At 40.1% G+C, this 13,666-nt stretch overlaps 1 protein-coding gene across 1 annotated transcript in view; it reads right to left on the bottom strand.

The window, feature by feature from the left end:
* The window catches only part of xrn1 (5'-3' exoribonuclease 1), a 144,801-nt gene that overhangs the window by 31,869 nt on the left and 99,266 nt on the right, over window positions 1-13,666 (bottom strand). The window contains exons 27-35 of the mRNA XM_085989602.1: window positions 12,910-13,042; window positions 10,717-10,786; window positions 10,151-10,373; window positions 8,825-8,956; window positions 8,039-8,179; window positions 7,450-7,591; window positions 4,422-4,519; window positions 3,954-4,082; window positions 1,308-1,445 (exon numbers count right to left, since the gene is read on the bottom strand). Of these exons, the coding sequence (XP_085845728.1) occupies window positions 1,308-1,445; window positions 3,954-4,082; window positions 4,422-4,519; window positions 7,450-7,591; window positions 8,039-8,179; window positions 8,825-8,956; window positions 10,151-10,373; window positions 10,717-10,786; window positions 12,910-13,042 (1,206 nt within the window). The remainder of the gene's footprint in view (window positions 1-1,307; window positions 1,446-3,953; window positions 4,083-4,421; window positions 4,520-7,449; window positions 7,592-8,038; window positions 8,180-8,824; window positions 8,957-10,150; window positions 10,374-10,716; window positions 10,787-12,909; window positions 13,043-13,666) is intronic.

The raw sequence follows: 13,666 nt of genomic DNA, 5'->3' as shown, positions 1-13,666 counted from the left end.
AACAAGGGGTGAATGTGGTAAACCACTTTTATCGTTACACTATAGTTATCACTGTTGTATTGTTATCACCGTTATCACTGTTGTATCACGATACGAGGTCGCCTCTTGTCGCGCTGTTATACCTGGGCTGACCACCTCTGACTCCGCCCATGGCTCCACCTACCTGCCCAGGTATAAAGGTAGTCGACTGGCTGGTATTCCTCCTTGTTGGACCCGATCACCCACGAGGGTGGGCTCTGTTATTTAGTCAATAAAAACCTTTAGTTACGTTCCTAACTCGTCGCCTTTTATTGGACGAATTGATAGGTATATCACTTATTATGCTACAGTCTTACTTCCAGTAGGAAGTACTCAGTATAGTAGAGAAACCAAGACAGATAATATTTTGTGATTTGATTAGTTCAATTTTTTTAATGTTGCTGTTACTGATTTCCTTAAAAAAAAATCCTGACTGCTGCTTTTCATTTCTGATTACTACTGGCCGATTGGGATGTTCCAGTTTTATGATAAAATATGAGCTGATCATGTGCGATCAGGTGAGATTTGCTTACAGTAAGGGTTGATGCCTGAATTGTGATGGACAAATCATGTGCTGGATGCACCATATAAATAAATAATGCCTTGCATCTAGCGAGTGTCCGGCACTGTACAGATGCAAAATAACCGTAATTTTTTTTAAAAATTGGCAGAATGCCAAGTTCTTCTGACCTGTTGCCTAATTTACAAGCAGGTAGAATTAATCTCTCAGCAACCTCAAATTTACACGCTGCTATAATTGTCTAGATGTGCCTGTTTGGATCACTTTCTCCAGAGATTTCTTGAGGAATTGCCCTAAAGAGACTGCTGAATCATTGAGTACAGTCAAGGCTGAGAGAAGATAGATTTTTGGACTCTTAGGGAATCAAGGGATATGGGGATCGGGCGGGGGAAAGTGGCGTTAAGGTCGAAGATCAGCCATGATCCTACTGAATGGAGGAGCAGGCTCGAGGGGCTGTATGGCCTACTCCAGTTCCTAAATCTTATGAGACTGCTCAATATTTGCAGCTAAACATCATAACCATGCTCCACACTACTCGACAGGAGACCAATAGTTGTTGCATAATTTGACTAATAACCATAACTCATCAGAAAGAACAGGATGGAGAAATTAATGCCATGGATTCACCAATTTCTTTTCTCATAGATGCCCAAATACAGCAGTTATCACAGTTTTTTTCCTCTTTTAAATTTTGCTGCTTTAAAATGTTGTGGCTTTAAAATGTTAACAAAAAATATCCAACTCAAGCTCAGAAATTGACAATTCATACCATTGCAAAAGACTGTGGGGATAGAGGTTCTCCTGTGATTCCCTGGCTTTCTTTGGATTGTGAGCCTTGTGCATCTTTTCCCACCTGTTCACTAGGTGCTTTTAATGAAACTAACAGTTCCTCAAATTCAGATGGTACCTGTTGATACATTGTACGAGAACATTAAATACAAACTAAAGTAAAACTGCAGAACTACAAAGAATAGTTAGAAATTCTAAAAGCAATACAAATGAACTGCAAATATTTAAAAAATCTCTGAAATGTTTAAAATATATATCGAAAATAAAAAGAGAGGAAATGCAAACATGGTGAGAGTTAAATCACTGTGAGACTAGCTTAGCCTGCAAGGGCAAAACAGACCATTTTGGTAAAACTGTATCCCATTGAGATTATTTGCAAACAACAAATTTTCATTATAGAAGTGTGAAGGACGACGACAATATCACAAAATAACCAGCATTAGAATGGAAAAAAATTGTATGAAAAGATCCACAAGACAGCTCAGCCTACCAGGGCTCTTGAAAAACAAAAATCAAACTCGTCTTGAAACAGAAAACATAAGAAATAGGAGCAGGAGTAGGCCATACGGCCCCTCGGGCCTGCTCCGCCATTCAATAGGATCGTGGCTGATCTGAATCTAGACTCACGTCCACTTCCCTGCCCTCTCCCCGTAACCCCTAATTCCCTTATCTGCGAGGAAAATGTCTATCTCCATTTTAAATTTATTTAATGTCGCAGCTTCCACAGCTCTCTGGGGTAGCAAATTCCATAGATTTACTACCCTCTGAGTGAAGAAGTTTCTCCTCATCTCAGTTTTGAAAGGGCAGCCCCTTATTCTAAGATTATATCCCCTAGTTCTAATCTCACCCATCAGTGGAAACATCCTCACCGCATCCACCAGATCAAGCCCCCTCACAACCTTTTGATGGTCATCTTGAACAAGTAACTTTATAGCCAAGCCAAAATGAGAAGACATACATAATAGAAAGACATACGCTGTGAACAACGCCTCGATTTTAAAATTCTCATCCTTGTTTTCAAATCCTTCCATGGCCTTGCCTCTTCCCATCTCTAATCTCCTCCAGCCCTAAACCTTCCGAGATATCTGCGCTCCTCCAATTCTGGCCTCTTGACATCCTTGATTTTAATCGCTCAACCATTAGTGGCCATGCCTTCAGGTGCAAAGGCCCTAAGCTCTCAAATTCCCTCCCTAAACTTCTCCGCTCCTCTATTCTCCTTTAAGACCCTCCTTAAAACCTACCTCTTTGTCCAAGCTTTTGGTCATCTGCCCTAATATGTGGCTTGGTGTCAAATTTTGTTTCATAATGCTCCTGTTAAGTGCCTTGGGACGTTTACTACATTAAAGGCACTATATAAATACAAGTTGTTATTGTTTTTGTAGTGACAAAATACACACTTACATGCAAATTTAAGGTGATCAGAAGAATTAAAGTTTAAAGACTAGTAAGTACTAAGTGCAAGCCCCCATACATACAGACAGGAAAGCTGGCGGGCAGGGGGAGGAGGGGGAAAAGAGAGACAAACAAAGAAAAATAACTTCCATTTTAATAGCACCTGATCTCATTTGTCAGATACATCCACAGATGCTTTTACATTTGGTGCTTTTGTTGTTCAGATCACAGGAGAGCAACATCATTGCACCATCTGACCACATTAGTGGACCTTTCATACTTAGTTGGGTGCACAATTCAATTGGAAGTAAATTTCCTTTCTCTCTTATCTACCTATATTAAAAATCTTATACCTGCATTCACTTCCAGTCAACTGGATAAGGAACAGGAGTAAGCCATTCAGCTCCTCGAGCCTGTTCCGCCATTCAATTTGATCATAGCTGATCGGTATATTCACTCCATTTGCCCGCCTTGGTTCTATATCCCTTAATACCATTACCGAACAAAAATCTAGCAATCCCAGTTATTACATTTTCAATTGACCCAACAGCTTTTTTTGGGGGGGAAAGAGTTCCAGATTTCCGCTACCGTGTGTGTGAAGAATTGCTTTTTGACATTACCCCTGAACGGCCTAGTTCTATATTTAATATAATCCCCCCCCCCCCCTTGTTCTGGACTCACCCACCAGAGGAAATAGCTTCTCTCTATCTATCCTAAGCACAGAATGACCCTAGTTAAATCATCCCCTGCCCTGTAACACAACTTCTGCCAAAGACCGCACTTGGTCTTAAACTCCCCCTGTGCAATGCTACAGGAGATCAACTATAAATAATATAGTAACAAATGAATAGTTATTTCTCTTTCTGGCTACCCTCCCAACCCATTTTAGTTTCTCACTCTTAACCTTCAGTGCTTTCTTTGGCCCAAAGAGCAAGTAACCAACTTGTGCCCAAGCCTCTGTTTATGCTACTGTTGGAGATACATCACAACATTTTTCAATTCAAATCCTGGTCCTGGAAATCAAAAGTTCCTTTTCCAGCCGACTAAAACACCCAATATTCCACTCCTACTACTACATATTGAAATAATAAAATTCCAAATAATCAATCAATCATTCACCGAGTTATTTGTACCATCCCCAGTTCAAAAAACCTAAACATCCACCCTCGCCACCCAACCATGGGATAATGCCTCCGAACATCTACATGTTTGATGTTGCATGCGGGCTGCTTACCTTTGTGGAGGAAATATTCCCTTGTATTGATGCAGACGGCTGGCAATTTACCACTGCAGGCTTCTGTTCATTTGCCTCTTCATTCCTTCTTAGAATTTTCATACATGGTTTACTATTCCCAGTAAACACCTGTAATGTTTCACAAGTATTTCATGCTTCCTTTGTGCTGGTAAACTCAAATACAGTATGTCTAATTAAAAATCCTTTTCTGATTGAACAATTCAAGGCCATGATTTATGCCCTCCCCTGCTAAAGAAATGTGGACAAAGGGTTATATTTTCCTCCTTTTGCTAATTTCAACAAAAGTAAAAGGAGACACCAGTTTGCTCAGACAACGATTGTCTTGTGTAATGTACAGTGTACTATCCCTTCAGATTTTGGTCTTATAAATGCTGGAATGTACATGTGCTGGATCCAGACTTTAGTATATCAAAATCCCCAAGTTACAATTCTAAAATACGTAGATACCTGTTTACTTTGCAGTTTGGAAAGTGACGGCTGTGATTGGCCAGAGTTTTCAGGTCCACGAGTTCTTGCCTTGAAACTTTCAGAGTTGTCCTCTTTTGCTAGAAGATGCAAGATAATGAGTTTTAATTTTCAGAAATACAAAGTACTGTACATACAAAGTGTTCTGGCACACAGACAACATGAGCCAGTTTATTTGCAATGAATGCTGTGATATTAAAAATGGAATAGCTAAACAGATAAGTAGTATAAAATGCTAGAAACACTCAACAGGTCAATCAGTATCTGCGGAGAGAACAGATAAGTTAATGGTTCAAGTGTAGAACCTTCAGAACTGTGGAAAAAAATACCGATGAACAGCATTAAATAATAAAGGGAAGGAGGGGAAAACACATGATGAAGTAGAATGACTTGTAAAGTGCTTAAACGGAAAAACAGGAGTTGATTGACAATAGGAAGCATAATGAGAGAAATTTAAGAGACACTATACGCAGGAAAAGCTACGTTTTGTGCAGGCCCTGTCGAGATAACTTGCCTCGCAGTACAGAATGCAGCTTACAGTCCTTTGTCTGGTGGCTTTCCTGTCTACAGTTCCTACAGATGACTGCAGTGCAGGAGGCCACCACATATCCTGCTTTCTTGCAGTGGCGACACACTCTTGAGAACGTGTGAATAGCTGAGGAGGTATGGCAGGTAGAAATGGAAACTGGAAAAGCTGGTAAAGTGAAATAGGCTCCAGCAGCCCAGAAGTTAATGATTTTTAAACTTGTGCCAACTGGTATGAGACTTCCACCACTAGCTGCCTTTCTATGATATAACTTTAGAAGTCATCTGGAAGTATCGCAGATCACCTCTGATCGCTCTAGACAACATAATGGAATCGTACAGTCAGGAAGTCAGGAGTTTCTCTATAACACGGAGTGGAAGTTGATATAGCTGATGTGGGATACTCCTGGATAGATCAGGAGGCTTGCTTTTGGACTCATCACTGGACCCCTTAATAAGATGCTTCCTTTATCAAACACAGAAGTGCCCATTTTCTTTGCAATATAGGCAAATTTTCCCATTCACTGCATATATAGTACTAATATATAATAAATTTGTTAAAATCTCAAACATTACTTTTAAAAATGTATTACACACAAATAACTTGGAATAAAAACGACCTGTTCAGAACATAATATGAAAGCCACATGCCCATATCAATTCTCTATTCATTAGTCATCACTTTTACAAGAGTATTTTAATTCAATACAATGTCTACCTCCAGCACAATGACATTCAAAACATAAAATTTAAATAAACAAAAACAGAATTGAGGAGTTTAAAATTTTGCTTACTCGTAAAATTTCACCTTATCTAAGATTTTCCTTCAAATGTCTCATATTCAGTGTTCAATCAAAGACCATCAGCAATATTAGAGCTCTGATGAAAAGGTCACCGACCTGAAACGTTAACTGTTTCTCTCTCCACAGATGTTGCCTGACCTGCTGAATGTTTCCAGCATTTTTGAGTTTTATAACCAATATTAGATTTGTTGATTTCAGGGAACTATGCACAATTTAGAAAGAAACAATGTACATAATGAAAAAACTAATCGGTTATGAAAAAATCTGGTCAAAATCTGTATGACAAAAGATGAACAGATCATTCCAAAACCATGGTGAAGGGTGGGAGGTTAAATCCTATACTTAATTCCATCCTTTTTCTCACATGTCTTGTAGTGTGACACACCCACTATAATCACCACCTTCCTCAAACTTGGTTGCTCAAACAGGGGCAGGACAGATGTAGTTCTTCTCCACAGTACTGTGGACTTCATGTACTGGATTAGCACTTCTAATCAACTTGAAGAAAAGTAATCCCTGCTACAGTAGTATATAAAGTAACCCGTTTGTCAGTATAGAGCTAAAAATTTCAAATTCTGCGGGGGGAAAATTCGGTTGCTTTGCGCCTCCAGTTAGCGCCCCAAGAGGCGATGTTTGCGCCGCTCACGAAATTGACCAGACATTTTGCGGCGGTGCTAAACACTATCGCCACAATCTCCTGCACCCGCAGATCGTGACGTTAGTGGAGCGCGTAACACCCCGGACCGGAAATTGAGTGGCGCCCCCTGCCTTACCGCTAGCGGCGCCCCCCGCCTTACCACTAGCAACGACAGGTTGAGGGGAGCGTTTTGCAGTCGGGAAAGGACTAGGGGAGCGCTATTTAAAGGTGACCGCTTCCTGCCTTTTTTTGTCGGCGACAATTTTGCACCACGCATTCGGAGAGAGAGACAGACACACTTCTGGAGAGATTCAACGCTGTGTGGAGGAGTTTTGGGTACTGAGCAGCACTTTGCAGGTTCATTTTGATTTGACCTTCCTTGCATCGATTTAGGAGACTATGGGGGCTGCACTCTGAGCTCTTTCCCTGGGCCTCTCCATTGTTCTTTCCAGCAGATTTGATGTACAGGTCTCTCCAGGCCGAGATTCAAGGCTGCAATGAGCAGGATGTGGATGGAGAGCAAGATCGACCCTCCCCTTTAAGAACTGGCCGGCGCCAGTGCGTCTGTGTTCCATTGCTGACTGACATCACATGAGCTTCGCCAGCGCTCTGAGGTAGCTCCCCGCTCCTCGGCGTTAGCGCCTTGAGAGGTGTGTAGTGCCTGATTTAGCACTCCAATCACCTCCAGGGGTAATAGAAGCCAAGTTTGCAGTGGGAGGCGATAATTAGCGCCAGGCGCTAAACTTTGCGCCCGGACGATAATTGCGCCCCAAAACAGGGCGATACCGAATTTCTCACCCTATGGCTCTTTGAAAGCAGTCCCTTTACTATCCTTTATTCATGAAATGGTATCAAATTAAAAAACGGAACACTTGCAACAGAACTTTTTAATTTACCACAGGAAGTACGTAGATTTAATCTCATTATCAGCACTGATTGAAACGGGTTAATTTCCAAAATAGTTGAGTTGCCAATAATTTCTGGCATCGTTAACAATTTACCCATAACCACATTGTTTTACTTGCAGTGCATTTCCAATGGTTACCTTTCCTGGCACATGCCAGTTGCTCTGATGGTACCCATCTCTGTTTTTGCTGCCCATCTGTTTTGAATGGTTGCATTTTGTTTTCTGTCGAATTGGGATTTTGGGCCTGAAACCCTGAAACGGATGCTGACCCAGACACAGCCTTGAAAAGGTAGAAAAGAGTGAAAGTGAAGTGTGTACACACTTAGCCCAAAATAAAACGCTGTACAGTTCAATGCACATCACATCTTCATGCACTCTGCGTGAGGGATCTTTTCCCAGTCAGCTTAAAATGGTTAATGTGACTATTTAAAAAAAATTTACAATCTATCCGATACATTGGATTTTATGATCCTCGAGCTTACTTTTTCAACAAATCTACAGGAGGTATTTTACCCAGGATATCAGAAATATTAAACATGCTACAGTCTTTATAATGAAACAGCGTACACCCTTTAATTAGCATGCAAAAATGCAGCGAAAGTGGCTTGTTACTTCGACGGTTTACTTTAACATGGTTTTAAACCTCTTCCGAAGGCATGGTGAATGTACTGTAGTTAAAATATGCCAAACATTGCTCATTTGAAACTGACATTAGAATTATGCTTACCTTTTCTTGCCAAACTGAAGAGGGTTTGCAGGCTAAATCTGCAGTGCGAGAATGGCTCTGTATGGGGAGGGGAGAAATTCCAAAATTGCTCTGCAAGGACTGCCATACATTGGAGAATTCATCATCAGGTTTCAACTGGCCCTACAATATCAATAAAATGGAGTTCAGCTCAAGTAGTAAATCAGTTGCCATAAGGAAAAACAACAACTAGTGCTCATTTTGGAATTCCATTCTATATTCAACAGTACATAGCAACTGATTGTAATAAGAATGTTGAATCTGCTGGCAATGTTCAATAAGCAAATAGGGTTAACCAATATAAAATGAATATTTCCAAAGTCAGTTGTGTTACCTTCTACCACACCAGAGTGACATTTCTCATAGCCATCACTGTGACTTTGAGTGAGTTCACCAATAAGTACCAAATGATTGGCTATTTGATGCTAGTAACTCGCAGCCAGTGGCAACTGAAGGAGAATGGTAAAGCTCAATTCACTTGTACACTTACAACCACCAGAGAGATAAGGACTGCCAATTTAGGAAGTGGCTATTTCACACCAGTGCATCAGTGAATACTACATTGGAGGGCTTGCTGCTAATACACAGCAAAAATGTTCTATAATCACTATCTAGGGCAAATGCAGAACATTTTCAGTTCCTGTATGTGTGCATGCAGGAGGGGTAGAGGAAGAGAAGCACGAGGAGCACAGAATTCACTATTACTTTAAAAAAAATATATTCATGCACTACCAAATAATGGGTTTAAGTAGTTAACATCTTTCCTACCGGTTTAGCAGATCCTCCTTTGCGCTGGTGCTCATCATTTCGATGAAAGCCAGAGGGGCCATTTGTTTTCTGTTGGTTGATTTGATTGCTCTGATTTTCTGCCCTGATATATGGTTGTCTTCCATTCAGCTGCTAAATGATAAAATTCACAGGTGTACAGCATCCCATAAAATATTATTTTTGATAAAATGAACTAAATCTTCACCCAAATTTGGAATATGTATTTCTACACCAAAAAAAACATTTCAAACCAATTCAACATAATGTGGTGTTTCCATACTTCATCTTGGTGACTCCCAGAACTAGGAACTCATTATGGGTATCTCAGGACTAGTTTACAGTAACCGAAGTCTAAATTACTATATAAAAATATGATCCTTGAGACACAAATGGTGCAAGGTGACTTGACACAATGCTGCATCGCTACAGACTCCAAAATGACGCAGACCCACCTCACTCTTTGCTATGATGGCCAAATTAATTCAGACACCCGAGCAGAACATAGGTATGTGGGAAACACTGAAAACCTGGGTTTTTTACAATTATACCCCCAACCAGTAGCTATTACTTTAATTCTCCATCAGAAAACCACAAAAAAAATTAAGGAGTCAGAAAAATATGACATTTGGACAAGCATAAAGTCATCTACATGCACAGCATTTCTGTTCATTTGCAGCTTCATCAGCTAGTCATGTGTGGTGCCCAAGATAGGTGGAAGAAAAACTGTCACATAAGAGGCAGCAGGGGCTGCAGCAATATGAGCAAGTCTTCTCTTTCCGTCCATCTGTGGGCTCCCATCATCAACGGGAGGAGGCTCGTGTGCAGCATAAGCACCGGCATTGACCAGTTGAGCCAAATGGCCTGTTTTGGTACTGTTAATTCTATGTAAAATATCTATGTACTGTATTAGGATCAAACTGGACTCTTACCAATCTGTGGCAAAGCATAGCAACGTATCACTTAGCCATTGAAATTAGATTTCTTCTATTATGGTAATGAAGTTGTACTCATGCAAGACCAGCAGGCTCACCAGATCTAGAGAATCAGTTCAGTGAATTAACAAAAACAGAAAAGGCAGGAAACAGTCAAGCAGGTCAGACAGCATTTGTCGAAAAAACGGGCAAGTTAATGTTTTGCATGCAGATTCTTCATCAAAGCGCTTGTCAATACCTGTGACAAAGCGCCCACACTTGGAGATGTTAACTCATCTGTTTCTCCACAGATAATACCTGACCTGTTGAGTGCTGCCAGCATTTTCTGTTCTTTCAGATTTCCAGCATCTGCAGTTTTTGTTTAATCGGTTCATTAACAGTTACGTTACTTTACCTGTGTAGGTACAAATAGGGAGCGTGGGGAGTGGTTCAGGCCTCCTGTCGACACTTTCTGAGCACTAGACTGTGAGGAAGAGTACGTAGCATGTTGAGGTATAGGTGCTGGCTGTGGTTTTAATAATGCTGCTGCTTTCTGGCCTCCAAACTCCAAGCGGCTACCATGACTGAGGTTGATTAAGGCACACTTCGGGAGTCTATAACCTCGGCCAGGAGAGCATCTAAAGACAAATGTAGTGCCGTTAGTGGTATCAAACCTGAAATCAAGCAAATTTACATCGAGACATCCGGCAAATTTCTTACAGTATCAATATTCTTAGGCAATGAATGCAGTGATGAGAGCATCTCCCACGCCCCATAAATAAAAAAACAGAACAAACCGTAACTATGTTAAATGATCTTTCCATTCAGCACAGAGGCAACCAAGATTGATTTTCACCAATTTTTTTTAGTTAAAGAAATTAATCTTTCAGTTAGTAAAACCCATGAATTTGTATAACGAATACAGTAAATTCAAGTATTTACCCTAATGAGAAGTAGCCAACTGTTTCAGTACATACAAACCTTATGGTAAGTCCACCTGGAAATTCTTCATCAAATAATACTTCATAAAATTCATCAGATTCTCTCTCAGCTACACAACGGAGAAGACAAATTCAAAGTATTATTGAAAAGAACAGTGGCATTCCCTCAACAAGTACATTAAGAATCTAGCAATAAAGGACTAGATTGCCTTCACTTTAACTATTCAGTAAATGAGAAGACTGTATAGTTTACAATTTTAGCCCAAAATGAGGACTGTTTTGAATATAACTTGTTCAAGACAATGCTTACAGAAGTTCATGTACTCTTGACCTTTACAATGCACAAAAACAGTTGGGGGGGGGGGGGGGGGCGGTGAAAATCAGGCACTTTGATAAAGTTTGGTTGATTAAAACTGTCGCTATTAAAATCGCCTTTATTCCCATTATTTATTTATTTTTAATTAAAAACAGTGCTGATTCAACCAATGCACTACCTAAAAATGGTTGACAGGAAAAGGGGCAGCAGTTTCTCAAAATAAGAGAGATTTTAAATGAATATTATTGCATGTTATTATAATGAGTCTGAAGAACATAATTCTACAAAATTCATTTGATTTGAATTGTAGAAATTAAACATAGCCCCAAACTGGATCAGTTATACATTCACCTACATGAATAAAAACAGGAAGATGTGTTGTCAGGAAGCTGGGTAGAGAATTCCGGGAGGTAAGAATTTGAAGAATAAATTTGTGCAGGATGCTGAAAAGCAATATTTGCAGCAATCTGACCGTTATGCAAGAGCTAGCAGAAGTTTAAACGCTGCTGGCATGAAGTTGGAATAGGTGACGGGAACAGCAGTTTGATGTGGGAAATAAAATGGAGAGAAAGATATGAGGAAAGGGAGAGGGATCTCGGAGTGCAAATACACAAATCACTAAAAGTAGCGACACAGGTTAACAAGGCCGTAAAAAAAAGCAAACCAAGCACTAGGGTTTATTTCTGGAGGGATAGAATTGAAAAGTAGTAAAGTTATGCTAAACTTGCATCGAACCTAGGTTAGACCACACTTGGCGTACTGTGTACAATTCTGGTCTTCATATTATAAAAAGGATATAGAAGCACTGGAGAGGGTGCAAAAAAGATTTACAAGGATGGTACCAGAAATGCGAGGGTATACCTATCAAGAGAGAATGAACAGAAAAGAGAAGGCTGAGGAGGTCTTTAAAATTATGAAAGGTTTTGATAGAGTAGACAGAGAGAGAGCGTTTCCACTTGTGGGGGGAAGAGCAAAACTACGGCCATCAATATAAGATAGTCACCAAGAAATCAAATAGGGAATTCAGAAGAAACCTCTTCACCCAGAGAGCGGCGAGAATGTGGAACTCGCTACCACAGGGAGTGGTTGAAGCGAATAGTATAGATGCACTTAAGGGGAGGCTAGATAAGCACATGAGGGAGAAGGGAAGAGAGGGTTATGCTGATAGAGTTAGATGAGGAAAGTCAGGAGGAGGCTCGAGTGGAGCATAAATGCCAACATGGACTGGTTGGGCCGAATGGCCTGTTTCTGTGCTGTATATCCTATGAAACGTGAGAGAATGTGAGATACCACGTTAAGAATGCTTAAGTGCGCTTTTGGATGAATTCTTTCTCTACTATTAGAACAGAAGCAATACACAATAAACCAGGTGTGAAGCAGACATAATGAAAATAATAAGAAATGAGAAAGAAAATAAAAGGAAAGTACAAAGAAAGAGGTGTAAAAAAGACAAATAAATAATAAAGGATTCCCAATTACTGGGTCAATGGATTCTCCATATAGCTTGGCCAAAAAATAGTTCCAGGTACCTTGCATAAGCTATTTACTAAATACAATTATGAACTTAAAAAAAGGTTTTAAAAAAAGAAACTTTCAAATGTAAACGCATATAAAAATGATTATTCCTGGTTACAAATGATTTGAAACACGAGACAGAGTCCCCACAAAGATAATCACTGAAAATTAGTCTTAGTCCCAACAATCAAGAGACACAGGGCTCCCATAAACAGACAGACTAAATTGAAGAAAAGCAGTTTCTGGCCTTACCAAACTGAACTTGTAATAGATCACAAGCAAGTGAACAGACGAGTCTAAAAAGCCACAAGTGGTCAGTTACAATAGGTCAAGATCTGAGTTCTCCCCATCTGAACCATGGCACTTAACCATCTCTAAATATTATGTTCTTTAAAACTTCACCTCCTTTCATTCCTATGATGGTTCCTCGAAGACCAACAGGAACAGAGAAGTCCTCCCTCACATTCACAACACGATCAAATAAAAGATACTCTGCATCTTTGTCTGGGACTATACCATGTTGCTGCTCCAGAGGCTGTGTAGGGAAATAAAAACTTAGAAAGAAAAAAAAACCTTGAAAATACTCAGGCGTTTAAAATGTAATTTAATTTATAAAAAGGAAAAGCAGTTTCAGCACATTTTATTTAGGAATGCAGCAAAGCTCCAGACCTCCAAAAGTTCTATAAGACTCCAACTTTTTAGTTCTATTTCAAAGCTTTTGCAAACTCCTGTTTTGGTCATCATCTAGATTTTAAGCCATCCACCATGATCTGAATCTATTCCAGGTGCAATATTGTTCCTTCTAACCCAAGTGTACTTGCAATAGTCTTGCGAGTCTCTTCCTACTTCCCTGTCACTTGCAATAGGCCTGTTGGTGGTGCTGAGATTCAGTGCTGTTCTCTTCAATTCTCTTACTCTCCAGTAACAGAAAACCAGACAGTCGTAACCCAGTTAAGAGTTGCACAGCCCTTTCATTTGGAGGCATTATGGATATTGGAGACCCACCTCTAAACACTCTTGCTTACCTCAGAATTAGAGGAAACAGCACTGAATCCCTAAATTTATCCAAAGCTCGCTGGCAGGCATCAGATGCAATTTGAGCAAGGAGGAAAACAGACTTAAAAAGGGGGGGGCAAAGATGAAGATAAAGGGGGAACAG

Source organism: Somniosus microcephalus, chromosome 6 (genome assembly GCF_052327205.1).
Source record: "Somniosus microcephalus isolate GS21.2 chromosome 6, FLI_Smic_1.0, whole genome shotgun sequence".
NCBI lineage: Eukaryota > Metazoa > Chordata > Chondrichthyes > Squaliformes > Somniosidae > Somniosus > Somniosus microcephalus.
The sequence above is the reverse complement of the archived record's forward strand: the minus strand, read 5'-3'. Positions and strand labels throughout refer to the sequence as shown.